Consider the following 21,685-nt stretch of genomic DNA (forward strand, 5'->3'; position numbering starts at 1 on the left):
ATACCAATTCCAGATTCCGCGAAACAGCCAAGCTAAGCGACCTTCCACCGAACATACCGGTAGAGGACGTGGTATTTGACGCCATTCAAGACACCACTATCGGAGACACGGTGTCCATAGCTGACTTCATTAGAAAATATGGATCGCACTATATAGCGTCTTACATCACGGGGAATTCCCTATATCAGGTGAGAAAGAACTTTAAACTAACAAAAATGACATAAAAAATTACGATATTCCGTTCTTTAAAATTGGAAATTGGGAAGTTTGAAATGCCTACAAACTAAAGACTAAAATTGGGAATACAATTTTTATATAAGGTAAATTATTAGAATGTTTGAGTTAAATGGTGCGAGTAGAAAAACATCAAAACATCTATATTGAAAAATACAATGCAAACAATGAAATTCTCAGAAATATTCTTCTTGGTTTTTTTAGATTCTTAAATTGGTCATATCAGATGTACGGCAATAATCCACTTTTGGTTGAACGCGTTGCCCACATCTTTGGCTTCATCATCATCAGCCTTTATATGTTCCCACTGCTGGGACACAGGCTCTTATGAGGGTTTAGGCCATAATCCACCACGCTGGCCAAGTGTGTGTTAGCAGATGTCACATGTTGTCGGACTTTTTTAATTCTTGGACATGCCGGTTTCCTCACGATGTTTTACTTAACCGTTTTAAGCTCTGGCTTACATATTGAAAAATCGCTTATAAATTTCTAAATAATGTGTCACACAATTTACCATACAAAGCAAAATTATCAATGTTTGAAGTGTTGAGTATGTTTTCTAAACACGCGTCACGTTCCTCGCCACGCTCGGAGTCACGTGAACTGACGTGATTTCTAATATACATTATAATGTCCAGTCTTCATCTAGAGGAAAGGGGAGTTTTTATTTTAATGTCTTGGAGTTTCATTAATTTCTAACAATTTTTGGAGAATTACATTTCCACTACGCAAGTCTATGAAGATGTGTATTCTCTTTGTGGGGTATGAGCCGGGTGTATTTCGTAGAACTGTTCTGATTGACTTTAACGGACAAGGTGATGAGACTTCTTTGTATTACTAGATACAGACAATTTGGGTAAATTTCCATCAGGAATCGATCCCAAGTCAAACAAAAATACGCAATCTATTCTAATTTTTTTTTATCAAAATCTATCGTGGTAAGGTTGTTTTTTTCGCAATATTTAATACGATGAAAGAAAGAAATACACCGATTTCCACTGAGATGCTACAAATCAAAAACCACTCGGGATTTAAAGGTCTTTCACTATGACTTGACCTAGAATTCATAGGACAAAAACTATTAATAAAACTATTTGCATTTAATTTCTATAGAATATATGAATAACGCAGTTAATAGTCCAAAATACTATTACATAAGTTTAATCTAAGCCATTCCCAGGTATTCGTGTTTTCCCGAGGCGTGTACTCCCGGATAAAAGAGCGGGTTAAGACCCGGGGCGTGTCCGACATCCCCCCCTCGGAAATGAACAATTTCTTCTCCCCCCTTTTCGCGGAACACGTTGGCGCCGTCAAGGTTTGATGAGTTATGTTTTGGATTGGTCCTACGATTTTCTTTGGGTCATTTCATTTTAGAATATCGAGGTTCCAGCGATATTATAGCAATGGTTTTTCGTTTTACTGAATTTATTATCTATGAAATTAGGTCAAAAATATTGGAAAACCCTAGAATCAATCCTGAATATAACATAGCATCATGACGCTTCACAATCACGTTCGAACCATACCATAAACTTCTTTTCTATCTAAATCATTGGCATGAATTCACATCTTGCACGTTTCATTCCTCAAGAAATAGACAAGACGAACGAAATTATAGAAAAGAAGGTTATACTAATGTCCTCGAGTTCACGCCCGAAGAAAATAAAAAAAAAACAGTAAAAATAAAATCGTGAATCTTGTCTATGCTCTCACTCCAGGTGTTTGTGTTCTCTAGAACCGCATACTCTATGATCAAAGAGAGACTTAAAAGCAAAGGCGTTGCTGACATAACCGCCAAAGAGTTGGAGGGTTACTTCTCGCCGTGGCAGGCTAAACATATTGGCCAGATTAAGGTAAAAATATCTTTGTGACGATTACCTGAAAGATTAATTTTCAATACTGGCATCAATGACATCATCATACAGAATCAAACCATTGAATTCAAATGCATTCCATTTTCAAATCGCTCTATTTTTTATTTAAAATGGCGGGAATACGCGTGAATGTTTTTATAATTGGTGTAATTTCAGAATTAAAATGTTATCCATATTGCATGTATTCCTGTCATAATATTTTTTTCATAACATGTACATGATCAAATCAAAATAATTATAGATATTTTCCAAACAATTAAAATTTTTGAATGTGGCCCTTGATCTATTGTGTTATTTTTAAATTCCTTTTAATAGACCAAAATCATTTTCCAAAATTAAACGCAAAGAATGACGTAAAATTATTTTTACAGGTGGCCAGTGGGAACAAAACAGTTGAAAGCTGGGCTATGAAGCGATTGCGGGTACATTATTATATATTTTCGTACCCAAGTCTACTTAAGTTGCACGGAGAGCCGGCCCTATTGAGAAATCTAGACACATTGTTAGGAAATGAAGCCTTATTACAATTAGAATTAAAGACATTATCGCCTGCGTTCAAAGACGATAAAAAGAAGCAGTGGTTCGAAGAAGTCATAGACAATTATTTGAAATTGTGGGAAAGCAACATGTGATGCGGTGCTAAACAATTGTGTTGTGTTAACAAAAGACACTTTAGATAAAAAATTATTGATTTTACGAGATAAATATAGTTATTTTTGATTCTGTGATTGATTTGAATTTGAATTCGAATGTTTGAGACTCACCAGTGGAAGTACAAAAGTCAGTTTTATATATTCGTCCAATTTTTTTATATAAAAATATATTTAATTCCATAGTGTAAATGTGATATGAGAGTATATGAATATATTAAATGATATTTTTATATACATTTATGGCGAGATGCCTAACTGCCAAGTATTTCATGCTTATCAATATTTATTAATAAAAGCGCCATCTAGTAGTATTCTCTAGAACCTTTTAAGTGCAATTTTGTAAAGTATTATAAAGTTTAATAGCGATAAAAGTCAATTTTGTGAAATAAATCCTTTCCGACATATTTAAATACTAAATATAATATCATATTACAATACAAATATCATATTATAATATTAAATATTTGTTTATTTTATGCAGGCTTAATATAAATTATATTTCTTAATAGTTTTCTACAGTTCATTGTGTGTGTTTCTTTGGAGTTTCCAGTGGAGTTCCTTTTTATGACAAAAAATTTATAAACACAAAAATTGATAGCAAAATGATTTTAAATTACATACGCTACATAATCAACATTAAATTTATAAATTCTTAATAATTTCTGTATAAAAAAAATACTGAGTCATTACTCTGTTGGTCTTAATTTTAATTTTTAATGTTGTTTCGATAAATCGAAAATCGTAAAGAAATATTTTTTTATATATATATGTATACTTATAGAGAGCCCAATTGAAGGATTTTCAACATCTGAATAATTTTTGCAGATAGATTTAAATACGATTAATATAAAAATTTATATTTTTAGGTGATGTTTTTAATTTGCATTGAATGAATCATAAAGCCAGCTGTTTGTTTAAATAAATATGTTTTATGTTACTACTTAATACTTTTTAATTTGATTATAAACTTCCATTTTTCAGATTTGAAGATAAAATGTACTGTGCATTGTACTTTACATATCATAAAATAAGAAGCTGATATTAAATACAAAAAAAATAATATTTTATTTATTACAACACAGAAAAAAGTAGCCAAACTGCATTTCTTTCATAGACCTTACGTTATGTGTTAAACTGTCAAAATGATAATTCCCGCGTATACTATTACGTTTTTTTTATCACCAGCACTCATAAAGAACATAACAATGTGATTAAATAATAAATAAATAACAATATTGATAAAAAATTAACTCCAACTATTTGCGTATTTTTATCCACTAAACTACTTACGGACGGATAAGTTTTTGACAGAACCTCTGAGAAAAACGTAGGTTTGTACGTAAACATTAAAATTTCATTGAACAAAATCACTCACACACACAAACACCATAAATATCTTAATAGTGCAATGAGCATGCAGTACCATAATTAAAATATTCATTTGCAATGTGCATGTATTGTCCTTTAGTTACTAGAATACCAATAGCTACCTGGTCTACTTATACTTATCTATATTATATCTTCAAGCGCAACACGGGATCAAACTTGATAGTGCATTTAATGTGTTCTAGCTGATAATTAAATGATTGTGACGTAAATATGATAGTTTGTAAGGAGATTAAAATATTTTACGACTTCTCTTTTCTTTTATTATCCCATAGACTCGAGGAATAATATCAGGTGTAATATACTTATTGCTAAACCTCTTCTGAGACGAACTTTCTGATTCATTCTTCAGAATATATAGATATATGTCATCATCATCAGCACCTATATCAGCACTGCTGGGACACAGGCCTCCCATGAGGGTTCAGGCCATAATCCACCACGCTGGCCAAGTGTGGGTTGGCAGATGTCACATGTCGAACTTTTGATTCTTGAACATGCCGGTTTCCTCACGATGTTTTCCTTCACCGTTTTAAGCAGTAGTGATGTTGTCCACATGTGCAGATAAATTGAAAAATCAATAATAATCGTCCAAATCGCTCGGGTAGTTTCCGCTATCAGCACGTTCAAACTCCTGGCTTATATTATTATACCTATAGACTAGATGCTCACCCCGGCTCCGCCCAGATTGATTCTCATACTAATTCAAATAACAAATCCAACAAACCAAAAGTCCTTGCAACCCGTCAGCTGTCAGGTACAAGAGGTGGAACTCTACTTTTTTGCATGTACAGTTTTTCTATCCTTATCCTTCTCCTTTATCCTTCTGGAACAAACCTCAGAAACATCCACAGAAGTAGTAACAGGCATTTCTTTGCAAGATTCAACTTTATACAACCAAATTTAAGGTAATATTCATTCATGGATATAATTATAAATATCTGTTTAACAAACATCCGGACTCTGTGATTTACGGCTTATCGTTAAAATTGAGGCCATTGTCTGAATCATAGACAAGGCAATTTATCACTAAGCTAACCCGCTGCTGATAATGTGTCGTTCAACTTTGAATTTTTAAACACAATCTGCAAATATTTCTTTAGACGTTCCTTGCGAGATGAATCTTGTGAAATTTCCGTATATTTTGTGACAGACGACAGTCTTTTACCACAGATTATATAATACTATACAGTACCATTAGTTTTATGTTTAGTAGTATGGTTAATTTCCTGGTGGAAACAAGCAAAAAAGCTATGGCGAGATAGTATCATTAATCATCATTTAGACAATCTATCAAAGCTACATATATTCCATGAAAAGGGATAGGATAAAATCACTTTTGCTTTGTGTATGTAGGAAACCTAGTGTCCTAAACATTAGCTCAAACACAACTCAGCAGTCGCCCATCAATACATTGTGTTTACCTGCGCTTTCAGTCACCTAATCTCCAACTAAAACTAAACGGATAATTGAAATATAAAACCAGATTAACTGCAAATTAATCATATGCGTTATAAATGCGTGACCAGTGAAGATAAACATTTACATTTTTCTCTAACATGCAATAGCTTCCAAGTCCTATATTCACGATAATATCTGAATGCATCCACAATTATACATTAAATATATATCTAATTGTTCCACTATTAATTCTACGATATGTGGGTTAATAGAGTTAATTATATTTGTTGAGATGACGTGTACTTTAGTATATACATAGTGTAGTAAATAATTGCGCTAAATACACGTCATACCAGTCATACATTGTACCTGACTTAATTCCTTCTTCATTTAGGCGCTTAGTTTGTATGATTTCGTCTACTTACAATGTAGTAGGTAGGTAGTATAGAAAACAACAGCGGCGTGTCGGTTGTATGGATAAATACATTTTGGTAAGACAAGAAGATTTTAAATAAGTCTTCAGTATCGTATTGTGTTCTATATGTGTTCATAAAAAATCTTAATATTAACCGCTTTATCGTAGTATTAACTAAAATGTTTTTGAACTATCTAGCGCTTTCGTATTAAGATACCAACAGATATCGAATAAATTTAAAACATTCATAGATAGCATTGCCATGTGACTAAAAATAAACAATTATTAAAATAATTCATATCGAACTTTGCAAATTGCTACTCCAAATTACCGTGGTCATGTGTAAACATAAAACTAAAGGGTCCTGGGTTCGATTCCCGATGGTGAGGAACGAAAAAAAAAAATCTCGGTCTGGCATGACACAGAAGGCTGATCAAGCTGCTGGCAAGTAAGTACGTGTCCATAAAGAAAATCGATCAGTGAAATAGACGTATATCATCTGCCCCATACCCACTACGTGACATGAACGGACACACAGATCACTTTATAACTACAAGGGTTTTATAGTGTTATGAACGCTTTATCATTAAAGTATGGTAACACGTTAATGTTATATTTAAGGATGTAAATTAAAATCTTTGTAATTCAGTTAATTTAAGACCAACTAATTTAACAGTCACAAGTGGACGATAAGGGTTGGTTCGCCAGTTCAAAGGGTTATCTATAAACGTGCCGAGAATTACCGAGCTAAGGCCTTGAATTTTGTCACTTTTATATCTCAATTAGGGCACTTATTAGGTCGTCGGTTCAATCAGTCAGAAAATTGTTAGGAAACCAGTATATCCGATTCAAGAATCAAAAGGTTCACCCACCACCATCAGAAAGATGCTTGACTGCGAAGAAATAATTCAATTGAGTTACATTTTTTGTTTTAAGTTTATCATAAGGGCGAGGTTGAGTAGTTGTTTCAATAATTACAAATCGTGACGTTAATTTTTTGTAAATATTTTAGTTGCCGCGATTCCTTACAAATTCTACCCTGTTTCTACATTCACATAGACTAACAAGCGTTAATATAACACATAAAACCTTCCTCAACTTTTCTCCTCATCTTTAATCAATCTCCAAATTTAAGTTATGCTTAGATAGATTTGATAAAGGTCAAACTTAATTCCAGTAAATAAAGCTACTAAAATTACATCAAATCAATAAATATACAGAAGTGTTATTGTACTGTGTCTAACATAAAGTGCCTACTTTCATAACATGTGTTAAAATAAACACATAATCGATATAAAAACTTTTGAATTAGACTTAATTTCATAAAATTAAAAAAAATGTTTATTTTAAATATATTAACAAAAATGATAGAAGAATATCTTAAGAAACTTTTCGCGGCTGTATTTTACATCGGATTCACTGATTAATTTTCATTACGAACAAATGGGCCTTTTGTGTCTCCACCTGGAATTGAATTCAGGATCACTCGATTTTAATCTTTAAGCATCAACCGAGCCACGGTGGTCAATAAAATGTTCTAGAAATAACTATGATCTAAATTTTAGATCCTACATACATTAAATATAAATTAGGAACGTGAGAACCCAGAGGATGCAGCTTGTTGTCTGAATGTCGCTTTTATTGTCAAGTAACAATAAACCGTCTTATCGTTATAATTGTATGTGCAATACGTCTGCACTGGGAAGTGAGATCAGGATCTTGGAGTCTGTAAATGTTTATATAAATGTGTTTGTTTGTCAGTTTATTCGGTATATACTATATATATATATATATATATATATATATATATATTTTTTTTTTATGTCATAGTCGGCAATGGAGCTGGTGGGTCGCCTGATGGTAAGCGCTACCACCGCCCATGAAAATTTGGACAAGAAAAGGACTGTTTATTGCAATACGCTATTATATCTATTTCAGCGACCTCCCTGCTAATCTGTTTATAATATTTTAATATAGAAGAAAGACGAAATAAAATGATTTTATTCCAGAATCCAATCACTGGTGCCAAGACAGCAGGTACAGATAATATAATACTAGGTGTTAGGAAAACAGCTATACTGCGTAGGTGTGCTAAGAGCAGTTTCCCTTAGCCACTGTTTTTCTTGTGTTGACGTCGGTTTTCTGTGCAGCTGGTTTCCACGACGCCATTTCTAATAGTAATTTAGATGGGCAATATTCATTTCTAAAATCAATATTTCATATTGCATCCTTGGATCCATCATCCCGTAAGAATGATATAAAACAAGATTTTTTTTATGTTTCTTTTTTATAGATACAATACCGTATTTATCACTATAAGTATTTTAAGCCCTTGCAGTATGCGTAATGCGTACATACACCAAATAGGAACATTTCTTATTTATTTTAGATGCAAACACAATATTAATAAGTAGGTAGGTACTTAAGCAAACAATACAAATCACAAAATCGATATTTTTACATGACCTTCCTTATGTCATAGATTAGACAATAATGGTATATAATCACACTTAATTTTGAACTGGAAACGTTATTCAGTGTAATTTTACATTAGTAGCGTATATTATATTGTTGTACCTATTTTGTAAATAACCGCGAAAATATTATTCTTTCACTTTCTTATGCTTGGTCAGGCAGATAATAGTCTAAATGTTCTAATACTACTAGTATAGTATTATGTTATCTGTGCTAATACAAATGGGTTTCAGATACCTAACGTAATATATAAGAAAATACGCGTTTAAAGCATAGTTCATAATGATACGGGCAGACCTAATCTGTTGGGTCAAGTTCACACAATGTTTACGCGTAACATTAGCAAAATGTAAAAAAAATCTCAGTTATAATACCGCCGTCACGCGGTGTGTTTTAATTTTTTGAAGTATTTAAAGCCAGTTTTATCCAGTTTTTAGTATGTTACTTTTAATATTGACCGTTTTTTTCTGTTGTGGTCTGTGTGATAGTGAGGACGGTGATCTTGGTTACAGTTTGAATATTGGAAATTCAATTGATGTTTTCGCAAAGTAAGTAGATAAGAGATTTAATTTTAGCGGCTATTCCTTTGTTTTAATATATTTTAACCAGACAATTTTAATAGACAGAAAGTTACAGAAAAAAGCTTTATATGCATATCGTCGGAGTGCGTAGCGGTATAATTTTATAATTCATCAATGTGAATGAATATAGTTTGTAAATAATATCAAATATTGTGTTAGTTCTAATAACAGACAATGAATTAAAATGATACATCGACTATGTAATTACAGCAAATATAATGCATTATTTTATTTATTCATTATAATTCAAGAAAGTATTCAAAATGATTAAAACATTTTCTTTTTATTTACCTATTTTAGAGCTACATACTGCCGTTCTAACCCTAGTATAAAAATAGTTTAACTTACCTAAAATATTGGCCTTAATTTAAAACGTAATAATTTAAGTATACATTAATTTTTTTATTATATGTTAATCGTTATGTAATCTTACGTTAATGAAAAACTGTGTTCGAAAAACGTATTTATTTGTTTATTTTTTAATGGCAACAAGTCAGAACTATTTGACAGAAAAACATATTTGTTTTAAACAAAATATGCTCACTCAATGTTAAGATGACTGAAATACGTTGATGAAATAATTAAAAATGTAAATTATTTAATCTATCATCACAAGCCAAGTTCGGATTGTAAAACAATTGATAATGTAAATTGTTTCTATTCGAATAGAGCGTTAAGGTCGCAGTCACAGATTTATATCGCTAATGCATAACAATAAGTACCTAAATGACCATTTGGTTTTCGGTTTTGTAACACGAAATGTGACCATTTTGGGTCAAGTAAATGAAACGCATCATAATACAACTTTCAGAAAGAATGATAACATTGAAAGAACAAATTATACGTTATTTATATAGGGTATTTTATCGTTTAGTTAGTAGTGAAGTATTTAAGTGTAGATATTTTATTAGTTTCACGTTTAAAAAATAATTCAATAGAATGCGTAAGTAATGTTATGGAATAAAGTAAAGTAAAAATGGTATAAAGGTTAATTGGAAGATGTTGGACAAGTCTTTCGATAAATATCCCAATTACCTAGTAAAATATATATAAAAAATTAATTCGAACGATTCTTTCTCTATGCACCACCTTGTCCCCCTAGCTACGCCACTGCGAGTGTCGTGATTTCTTTTTGAGTTTTATAAGAAATTGTTGCCATTTTAGAATCTTGAGTGGTGCGGAACATACTCCTAGGAACGGCGGTGACCTTTTTAATATCTATTATAAAATATTAACCACTTTAATATTAATTTAGTTATGGAGACCTATCACAAGTAATGCAAGTGCTATCTGCTGACTATGAAGAAGAGAGTTACGAACCCATGGAGCCGTTTCGAGAGAAGAACATAAGAGTCTTCGAAAATGTCCGCAGTGGGGCCACCCCAGGGGACACTATGGTGGACATGAATATACAATTATGTGAGACACTCGAAGATCTGCTTCAGGCGTACTTCCAGAACTTCACAATTGAAGGGTATGGTCAATATGTGAATATTATGTATTGTGTATGAGAGAGTGCGCTGTATTTTTAGAAAACTTTTATTGAGATATTGTTGTTTTTATTGTTGAAAATTATCTACAGAAGAAGATTAATACCAAAATAAATTTATTAAACATTGAAATCGGTTAAAAATATATATAATTATTATAATGGTAGGGTGTTATACCATATTTGGTTATGCTATAAAATTATATATTTATATTGAGTGCCTATAAACAAACAGTAAACACATCTTGTATAGAAAACGCGTTTAATGAATATCGTATGTATAAATTTTATCCTCAACCTTTCAAATCACACTGTTAATAATATTATTTTCAGTACAGACATGCCACCTAAAGCCTTCCTCGGTGATTGGATGGAGAACGAAATAATGCGAGCGTTTGGTATCGAATACGATATGAGACCAGACAATTGCTGTTATGTGCTCGTAAAACTGTCTAAAGTTAAGACATCCGTGAAAATTAGTGACCTCAATGACGCAAGAGTTAAAGGCTACGTTCAGAAGGCGATTGACCACTTGAATATCAGCGATTCTACGGAGATAAGACGATTCATGAAGAGCTATGGAACGCATTACATTGATTCGTATGTTACTGGCAATTGTATTTACCAAGTAAGTGAGCGGGCAGTGAATTTTAAATCGACCATAGACACAATTTTCTTTTGAAAATCGAATGCGCTATCAGAAGAGCTTTTAAATATGTTAGATATTCTGATAAAATAGTTTAGGTATACTGAACTTTTTAAATAATTTTGTTTTGAATGCAGTGACGTTGAAGTAGAAAAATTTGATGATTAAGCTTATTAAAAACATATATATTTTTTTTCAGGTATTCAAGTACAAGAGAACTGGCTACAATTTACTAAAATCGTATATAAAGTATCGGGAGCGACGAAGATCGAACTCAGATAGTTTGAGATTTTATTTTTCCTCATACTTTTTGAAGCAAGTCGGTGACATTAAAGTAAATATTCATTTCGTTATAAAACATAAATGAAATATGTGAAAATTTTTGTTTTTAAATAATTAGTATTTAACTACTGTACTCTACTCCTCTGTACTGTGTCTCATCATTTATTTGAGTATCAAACTATGCAGTCTAAAATACTTCTCAGTACGTACATTGGTACCTATTCTTGGATATTTTACAATTCATGCATAGGTACAAGCCTCGTATGATATTATATAGTCTGTTATTTTTTTTGAGAAAATTATCTACTTCAAAGAATAAAACGTTCCTTTGATGAAACTTAAAATTCACGCATTTTTGCCTGCTCAAATATTGCCATTATTTTACAGATAGCGAGTGGCAACAAAACAGTAGAAACCTGGGCAAGAAACAACCTCAAAGACAGCCAATACCTATTTTCCAGACCTAGCTTATTACGCCTTCATTATAACCCAATATTAGCGTCTCAATTAGATGGCATGTTAGATAATGGAGCTCTTTTAAGCCTTAACCTAAAAACATTAAAACCTCTCTTCAAAGATAGGTATAAAGCTCAAAAATTTACTGAAATTGTTGAAAACGATATGAGATTATGGGAGGTGAATACGTGAAGACGAAACATTATTAGGTAGATAATTAATAGTAAATAGCCTCAATTGTCTTCCACTTTTAAGAAAGTATTTGTAACAGACGTTCCCAAAAGCGATGGTGGTTCTCAATTAGCTCAAGTATATATATATATATATATATATATTTTTTTTTGTTTTATTAGCTGTGGGTCTTCAACCGCTTGGCTGGATACTTTTAGACATCGGTAACCTTTTTGTAAAAAAAATAGTTTCTGTTAACGTTTGTACGTTGTGTTTCTAAACAAAGAAATTAATCTTTAAAAATTAAACCAAATCAATTTGTAGATACTGTATATATCTAGAAGTAAAACATTGAGATTACGTCGCTTATAATACGAATGAATGAGAAAATAAAATGGATTGTTCACTGGGTAGGTACATAAAATAAGAAGTCTTGAAAGATTAGGATCGCCGCATTGCGCTAGGAATTTTTCTAAATAGAAAAAGGAATTACGTAGCAGTGATATAGACTGGGTTGTATCCTGAGGTCGACTGGAAATACGCCGCCCCTTGATGGGATTCTGTAGCCAAAGGGTAAAACCTATTACCTATATAACTATCGGTGTCCGTCTGCTTTTCTGTCTGGATATCTAGGTATTTCTTATAGTTTTCTATTTACTATATGGCGCCTAGCGCTCTTTCGTATGTCGCCCGGGGCCATGGCCAGCCCCCCTTCCCCCACGCTACGCCACTGTCTCGTAGGACAGTTGTAATTAATTTTTCTTGTGCTAGTTATAACGTGTTTATATCACTTTTGGTTCAAATATGCATCACTACAGTAAGTCTATCCCTTTTTACTATTAATAATTAATAAAGTTTAATATGGTTGTAAATAATTGTTATTTTAGATATATGTTATTTTATGAATTGTTATTTCCCACAAGGTAAAATGTGTTTTCGGGGTAATATGTGGATATACCTATTCGTAATTTTTAGTGTAATATTTAAATGAATGAAACATTATATCATTTAAAATTATTACAGTAAACGTTGTACACGTTTTCATGTTGTAAATTTAATGTTTTTTTTTAAATATTTTATTATTCTGTAAGTATACATTGATGCTACCCTAACGGTTTATTAGATAAGTACATAACTGTATATTTACAACCAAAGAGAACTTAAAAACATATTTTTTTTTATTGTTTACATTGAACGTAATGTATCGATAAATTAAACTTTTTATGGGAGGTTAAGTCGCTTTGTTACGCAACGCGTTACGGCGCTTGCATGTCTCGCATTTATTTCTCTCACGTATACGCCAACGGTAGGCAGTCTCTCCCTCTCTCTCCAATCCACGATAGCCACATCTTTAGTGAATACAGAAAGTATTTGGCTTTTTATTTTTTATATTTAGAGAGTAACGCCCCCATAACACTTTAAAGCTATAATAGAAAAATAAAATGAAAGTACACCAACTATATTCTAGAGAATTGTAAATAAATAAAACAGTTAATAATTATTAAATCTTTTATTGAAACCATAATTTACAGTAGCTATTATTTTATATAATGTAAAAAATTGTGCCTGTTTATTATATTGATATGTGCGAAAAAGAAAATAATAATTGTGCAAAACATTTGGCACGCACGTATTTAATCTCGAAAAGGCTATGTCAATTATGGTAGTGTTCAATCGTATAACATTAATACTAATTAAGATGATTAATAATAACACATAAGTTAATTTATTAGTAATTTGAGATCTTAGTACAATTTAATATCATATAATTTTACGTACATACTACTTTTTTGTAATAGAACAACTTCAATTCATCTAATACGTATATAACTAAAAAAATCATACAAAAATGTGAAAATTTTGGCAAAAGCAGTTAGGGATAGTTAAATGACGCCATTGGTCTAAAATATATTTATACGGTCATCGTACCGTAGTGATAAAACGTATCTTTTATAGTAATAATATGGTGTACCACAATACATTAAATACTCCAAAGGGTCTCTGCGTGTTGGACCTATATACCCACGTAAGCCTTCCAAAGTACCAGCTATCTTCCTTCCAGTGGCAGCCGACAATTATGGAGATATATATAATACATAACATTTTCATATTATTCGAGTTTACAAACGGATATTAAATTTATAATAATAACGGTATTGGTATAGTATAATTTATCTATTAATCATTCATTAATCAATTCCAAACGATGCCAGCATACTCAACGATGACTCATTTATTTTATTCAATGTTAACTTTTACGTGTTTATGAAGTTCGCTTTAATTATAAACTTTGTGGAAGTTTTTAATATATTTTAAGAAGCAAAATAATAACATAGTTACAAAACAAACTACATGTAAGTCTAGTTAACCCTTTTTTACACTATATCTTTTATGAATCTTATGGTCAATGTTACAAAACATAATAATATAGATATTAGAACGGAAATTAATACGGCCAAAGCATGTAATATAAATTTAAAATTGTCCGCGAAACCATCCTTCCAAATCTTACCCTGTCGCCGTCTGTACATTTAACTAGTTATGTTTCATGACTTCGCTTCCATTTCTTAATCAATCGTTCCTTATGAAATTGTGATTTAAATCATAGATAAAGATAAAATTAAGACAAAGATAATATCATTAGGATAATGTCGAATAATTAAGCTCTCATAGTGTATTTAAGGTACATAGATATAATAACGAAAATTCACAGTGGCCGTTTGTACATGCTTTTTAACATACGTTATAAATGAAGCAGATAAATGTGAAAGTTTGTTTTTTAAATCTAATATAATTTTCTAATTGCTATACAAATATAACATAGTTACTTTATCGCAGAGGCTTTGCCTCTGTTGATTCAGAATGAATATATAAATATAAATATTGCGTATGTTACTCAAAAAAGGACCTTAGATGCATAAATTTTTTAATTAAAATCATAATAAACAGAAAACGAAAACATCCTAATAATATTTATAATTTTAACATAGAATTATGGGCAGTCACTTTGATTTTATATATTCATATCTGGCCAAATGCGTTTTTACTCCTTATTGTGTATTAATTTAATATTCATAAATATCTATAATATAATAAATGTAAGTCGTAAGATATTAATGGCTTACGATATGTGATGTCTATACTGTGTTTAATTTTACTGAAATATCGTTTCTTAATACTGCATTTAAAGTATGAAATAGTTTATTTAGAAAATCATATTTTTATAGTAAGTAGTAGAAAAACTATTAAAAATGTTGTTTATTAATAATTATAACATGTAATCAAAACTATAGTGCGAAAGTTAAGTTATTTAAAAAAAAATAACGTTGTACGACAATTTTTGTATCAGTATATCGTGTAGTTTAAAAAATATCGTTATATATAAAGTTTACTTTGTATACAATTTTTATTAACTACGCGCACTAAAGTCGTTACGACATACCTACGATACAAGATACAAAACATCCACAAATCAGTCATTTCTTAATCACTTATTATGTGTACCTCTACGACCATAATATCGCTGACACGATTGTCTGCCTATTGTCACATATAAGTCGTTCAAATCATAGTGATAACATTTAGACCGACAACAAATTCGACACTTAGCATCGTACGACACATGATATGGTCATATGACATATCGTATCGGTAACGTACAGCTAATCAATTAAACAGCGTTTCTCACGACATATCACATATACTCTATAAGCATACGACAAATCGAATACCGAAATTGCTCACTATAAATCAGATCATAGTACACAGGATATCGCGTTCTCCAGACATCAGCCAACATACGACACGACACTATACGACACATCCTACACGCCAATCGCACGACATGTCGCACGACACGCCCGACGACACGACACATCGCCTCATCGGCGTGTGACGCGTCGTCAGTGCATCTCGTAGGTGCTGGACACCCTGGTGCCGGCCACCTGGCCGCGCTCCACCCGACGCCCGTTCACGAACATCGTCATCGGGTTGTTCACGCGGATGGACTTGAACATGTACTTCTGGAAATTTAAACATAATTTATCCATAAGTGAAATACTTGCATATATTACATACCAGCCGCTTACCCATAGCAATTACTGTAAATGTCTATAATTAAGAAAAATCTTGTAATTAGATAGGATATAAATTTATTTTATTATTATATAGCCGAAACGTATATGTTTGTGTAAGTAAAAGGATCCATCAAAATGAGTACCCATTCCTCTTTTTATAGTGTACTAGTTGCGCCCCACGGTTTCACCCGCGTAAGTCCGTATCCCGTAGGAATATCGGTATAAAAAGCCTTGCCTATATGTTATTCCAGTTGTCCAGCTGTCTACGTACCAAATTTCATTGCAATTGGTTCAGTAATTTTTGCGTGAAAGAGCAACAAACACACACACATCCTTACAAACTTTCGCATTTATAATATTAGTAGGAGTAGGATAGTAGGATTATAGTAGGAAGTAAGAAGTATAAACTCAGTGTTAGTATAAACTTAACTATATACTTTTTACTATTTAAAGGCATTTAATATCAAAATTCAAAAAGAACAAGTGAAACTTCTTCAATTGAATCAAAAAAACATATTATTTCAAGAGATCTAAAGCTTCTGGGTATTATAATGTATTTCTTGATGAATTCCTAAAATAATTGATATACATCAGAGAGACATCTTATTTAATTTATATAAAGTCTCATCCGAATAGTTTTTGTTTCAAAAAGATAATTATTCAGACGAAAATGACATTATCACAAAGGCACTGTAGGGACAAATTTCATAAAAAATAATTTTTGTCACCCTTTGCAGCAGTTAGCAGAACTGCTTACTCAAAAATGATTTTCTCACATCAAATTAATCTCAATTAATAAGTAATTAAAAAAATATATAAGTATATGAATGTGACTATTTAAAGGAGACAACAATTTTTTTAATAATAGTTTTGGGCAGCAATAGCTGACAAAGAGCCGTTTGCCTCTCTATGAGATATAATATTATGTAACTTGTAATACCAAAAATGTTTTTTAAAAACTTAGTACCAGGCAACCAGGGAAAAGCGACATCTATTGTCGTATTACAACAACACTCAAGCTTTTTTTTCTCCTTTTGGACAGTTCCTTGAGATTTCATACCACACCAATAGATGTCGCTATCGCATACCACAGCGTTTTACTCGCTTTTGATTTGGTAAAAAGTACAATGTGCTTGCATGTTATGCAGTAATCTTATGTATAAAAATCAATTGCTGTTCGTTAGTCTCGCTAAAACTCGAGAATGGCTGGTCTGATTTTCATAATCATGGTTTTGGTGCATTCTGAATAGTCCAGGGAAGGTTTGAAAAGACAAGAACAATACGGAGGCGGGCGAAGCCGCGGGCGGGAAACTAGTATAAATATAAATTGCAGATGGGAAAATACGCTTTTAATTAACAAGGAAATAATTTTAATTTAAGAACTTAAATAAAAACTTATTTAGTTTCATTAAAAGCACGTATAGATGTCGCTTTCGTAACGCACATCGCGCTATAAGTATTCCAACAAGCGTACATAAGACTCCGCCGGAGCGCCGTAACACTATCGCTTCTCGGCCTTTTGGCTAAGATCAAAGTGTAGTATCTGTTCTTTTCAGCTTAATATCTGAAAGTTCCCGCACAGCGGGACCAGTATATTAAACTGATTTTTGTAAATCGACGGGATGTTCGGGGCTCGCTCCACTCCCGTCACGGGTCGGCCCACATAATTACTTAAAAAAAATAACTTAAGTTGTATATACTATGAGTAGAATATACTTATCAAATTAATTTAATTTCCAATTAAGCAATGTCTGATTATTGACGTTCACCTATCATTTCATCATTTTTATAAATTATATAGACTGACTTACCATTTCCGGCGTGACAATGTTATGCGTCCTCACATAAGGCTCCGGTATGGCGACCCAGTCCCCAATGAGAGTCCCTCTACCGGCCGCCCAGTTGTAAGCGGTTACCACCATGCATTTCATGCTCTCGTCTATTATGCCAAATGCACTGAAAAGTTTCAAATTCGTTAATAATATATAAATATATAATAATAAAAAGTTTAAAAATCAAAGAAACATATGCGATGTGAATGAAACCTTTTCTACTGCTCTTAAACTATCTTATACATCTTTTCGATCTACACAAAAACTATAATAAACCAGAAAAATTAAAACATGATACACACCACATATATTTATGTGAAGTCATCTATAATTTATTTATTGCCTATCTCAAATTGGCCAAGTATTGACTTTATATTAACTTATCGAAAATAGACTTACAAGGGCACTGCATTCTCGCTATGTATAGAGCCCACAACTCTTCCCAATATAACTTTGTTCTCGTTGGCACCTTCTTGCAATGCGTCTATTCGCACCTGCTCCAGAATAACATCACGTCGAGAGCCAATGGTTACAAATGATCCTGGGGTGTAGTCTCCTAGCATCTTTTTGTCGACAGCCTGTAACCAAATATCAATTTAGTTTAATCCTTCTACCAGTAATATATCATTGTGAATGTTTATGAGGAGGAATGGGTGACTGTTTGGTACACTATCACACAAGAGTTGATCTAATTCAGATGAAATTTAGTATAGAAATAGATTAGTCTGGATATGCATAATATATAGCAGTTACATTGGGCTAACTGCAGTCAACCTAGTAGAATACATCGAATTTAAAAAGTAAAACAGTTAGTAAAAAGTGTTTTTTGTGGTTTTCAATAAAACATCTGCAAATGAATTTAGCTTTTTCATGGCTTTCAGTTAAATAATTAGTTAACTAATTATTCACTTCAAAAATCTGAAAGCCAGAGAAAGTGTCTAGCATACACACACCACTACTACACAGTTATTTACAATGAATTTCTCATAAAAACAGATACCTGCAACATATTAGCCAATCGCTTGCACTTTATCTTGCCTCGAGTTCTTAACAAATCCACAGCACTAGCTAGAAACTGTCTGAGCTTTATTCTCTCTCTATCCGGTGGCATCCATAACGGATCTAAATCACACGCTCTATTGAACGTCTCGAGGGCTTCGCTGTAGTTCTCCTCATATTTAAGTGCCTATAATGTACATGTAAAAAAAAATATATAATCATTAGAAATGGGAAATGAATTGATCTGATACGAAATAGCAATATCAAGAATGTGCTTTTCTAAGTATTATATTATAAGTGATTTTTTTATCTGTAATAATGTAGGCAAAGCTTCTTATTGAATCTATTAAATAAAAGAAACAAAAAACTTAGATACATTAATATCATAAATATTATAAATATCATAATTTTTTTCCTGTTTTGTCATGTTGATACTAAATTATGTGAGTGAGATACAAATTATAGCTCAATAGCTGAAACAAATTTAACAAAAGTTTTTGCATAGAATAGATATTAAAAATAGTTATAGTATAGTATAGTATAATAGTTAGTGTAATTTCTACCCTTGTACAATATTCTTATACAATAATCATAAACATATACTATAAAAACAATAACCCACTTACTATTGCTTTATTATAATACAGATCCGGCTGTCCTCTAGCAATTGGATCCAAATACGCCTGTTTATAAGCACTCATACACTGCTTCAATATCGCCGGATCTTGCGATACTGTAAAATACTGACACAGATATGAGTTCCCCAGAATGATCCACGATTGTCCATCCTTTATATCTTGTGATACAGCCTCCTTGGCATAATCAACGCTTTTCAGTATCATCTGTGTGGCTTCATGGTCTTTCCTTGTGCTAGCTTCTTGACGTAGTATGATTGAGAGGCATCTTAGTGTTATTCTATTTCTTTCCTGAAATTATGATATTGTTTTGTTATAATAAAACATGTAACAAAAGTACTAACAAAAAGCACATCTGGAAAGCAAAGTTAAATAATTGCATCTATTGATACTATACATGAATTCATTATGATTACAAAATTGTATCCCATCTCCATCTATTGTTGGGTAACAGTAAATCCATGGCATCAAAAATGTATGATACACCACTACATCAAAGATCTGATGTTAGTCGTAAAACAACAAGCAAATAGTATCATTACTAACAAAACTCACATGTTTTAATGCACCTTCAAAACAGGCTCTTGCTTCTTTAACATTGATATTCTTCCAATAACACTCTCCTAATTCATTCCAAGCCTCAACCATATGCGGATTCAACTTAACAGCTTTACTTAAGCACTGTGTGGCTCTCGAATCATATTTGAGACTGACATTGTAACATCTTCCCTTTAGGTACTGAAATTTAGCTCTTAGAGGGAAGGGAATTTGTGTATCCACTGAAAAATTGTGTCAAGTTAATGAGCAGTAATTAAGGTTAAGAATTGATTATTTTGCTATTCCATAAGTTAAATTATAATATATATGAAAATAATTACTACATCATTGTGTTAGTGTGTTAAAAGTATTAAAGTATTGTGATAAATATGATGTATTACAGATATAATAAATTAATTATTACAGCAAAAAGAATATTATAAAGTTATTTTTTTTTAAATGTACCTAAATAAAATTCACACAAAGCGGTATATGCTACAATATATTTGGTATAGAAAATGCTTTTCAAACTGTTAATCAAACTTACCATCAATATTTTCAAACTTTTCTATCAAATTTTCCTTTTTCTCTTCAACACATTTATGTTTGTCCTTGGCTTTTTCTATAGGATTATTTTCAAAAAACATATCACGGTAGGTAATTAGCTCTTGTAGTTCTTTCTATAATATCATGAATCATTTAGTAAATAGGTTAAGTCTAATATTATAAATAGCTTGTAATTTTTAAGTTATTACTATATATTCCTAATAAGATTAAAAACTTGAAATGAATTTATGATCTAGGACTAATATAATTAACTTTTCTTTATACATATATTTGCTTTACTGTTAAATACTTACAGAAAGATTTTCAATATATTCATTAGCATTGTCTAAATGCACCGCATCTTCAGCCATGATTGCTTTTATCTAATTTATAATTTTCACAAAACCACTGGCCCTAGGCGTTCTTAAAAAGTTTACATCGGTCGGACTTGTTCATTAAATACAAAATTTAAATGATGATGTAGCTTGAAAAACTTGGTACATATCCCAACATTCAAGAAACACAGAAAATAGAAAAACAGATATCTGTCAGCTGTCAATCAAGACTTCCGTAATTTTAATGCCAATTGTCATATATTTTGTCAATGCCAAACCACAGCTTACTAAATTATTACTCCACTAAATCGGCAGAGAAACTACCTATCTACATGTACTTAATGTATTAAAGATTACCTTCCGGTAACTAAGCACAAGAATGCAAAGCACGGCCAGGATTTTTTTTATTCAAATGCAGCCAGAGTTGCGAAATACGGAAATGAAAAGGGTTAGGGATAATTTTTTTTTTAATTAATTTTACGCAGGTGTTTCGGAAAGGTCGATATTTTATGTATCGATCTATTGCAATATAGTATTAACTAATGTACTTTGTAATATTTTCTTTTAATTATTAACCTGGCCATATTCCAGTACCTAGTGTAACAGTGCTATGTGAAGACTCTACAACATATAATATTTATAGTACTCTATGGTACACACAG

At 31.8% G+C, this 21,685-nt stretch overlaps 3 protein-coding genes and 1 pseudogene across 5 annotated transcripts in view; 3 read left to right on the forward strand and 1 right to left on the reverse strand.

The window, feature by feature from the left end:
• Positions 1-3,398, forward strand: part of LOC119837429 (torso-like protein) — a 43,387-nt gene extending 39,989 nt beyond the window's left edge. The window contains exons 5-8 of one of the 3 annotated variants that reach the window (XM_038363006.1): positions 14-188; positions 1,415-1,549; positions 1,953-2,087; positions 2,480-3,398. In XM_038363006.1, coding sequence (XP_038218934.1) covers positions 14-188; positions 1,415-1,549; positions 1,953-2,087; positions 2,480-2,740 — 706 coding nt within the window. In that variant the 3' untranslated portion in view covers positions 2,741-3,398. The remainder of the gene's footprint in view (positions 1-13; positions 189-1,414; positions 1,550-1,952; positions 2,088-2,479) is intronic. The other 2 variants (XM_038363005.1, XM_038363004.1) reach the window with 2 other exon arrangements.
• A 5,411-nt stretch (positions 3,399-8,809) lies between these two features.
• On the forward strand, positions 8,810-12,209 carry LOC119837411 (torso-like protein). The gene is made up of 5 exons (XM_038362985.1): positions 8,810-8,986; positions 10,275-10,493; positions 10,842-11,136; positions 11,354-11,488; positions 11,824-12,209. The coding sequence occupies exons 1-5, from the start codon at positions 8,877-8,879 to the stop codon at positions 12,082-12,084; spliced, it is 1,020 nt and encodes a 339-aa protein (XP_038218913.1). The 5' UTR covers positions 8,810-8,876; the 3' UTR covers positions 12,085-12,209.
• Positions 12,210-15,542: 3,333 nt separating this feature from the next.
• On the reverse strand, positions 15,543-21,230 carry LOC119837457 (tetratricopeptide repeat protein 5-like). Its single transcript, XM_038363046.1, has 8 exons — positions 21,003-21,230; positions 20,690-20,822; positions 20,161-20,384; positions 19,597-19,896; positions 18,972-19,157; positions 18,371-18,549; positions 17,951-18,095; positions 15,543-16,085 (listed from the first exon to the last, which is right to left on the reverse strand). Exons 1-8 carry the CDS (start codon positions 21,057-21,059, stop codon positions 15,966-15,968), a joined length of 1,344 nt encoding a protein of 447 aa, XP_038218974.1. The 5' UTR covers positions 21,060-21,230; the 3' UTR covers positions 15,543-15,965.
• On the forward strand, positions 17,643-17,807 carry LOC119837511 (annotated as a pseudogene).
• Positions 21,231-21,685: the final 455 nt, after the last annotated feature.

This window comes from Zerene cesonia, chromosome 27 (assembly GCF_012273895.1).
Source record: "Zerene cesonia ecotype Mississippi chromosome 27, Zerene_cesonia_1.1, whole genome shotgun sequence".
Lineage (NCBI taxonomy): Eukaryota > Metazoa > Arthropoda > Insecta > Lepidoptera > Pieridae > Zerene > Zerene cesonia.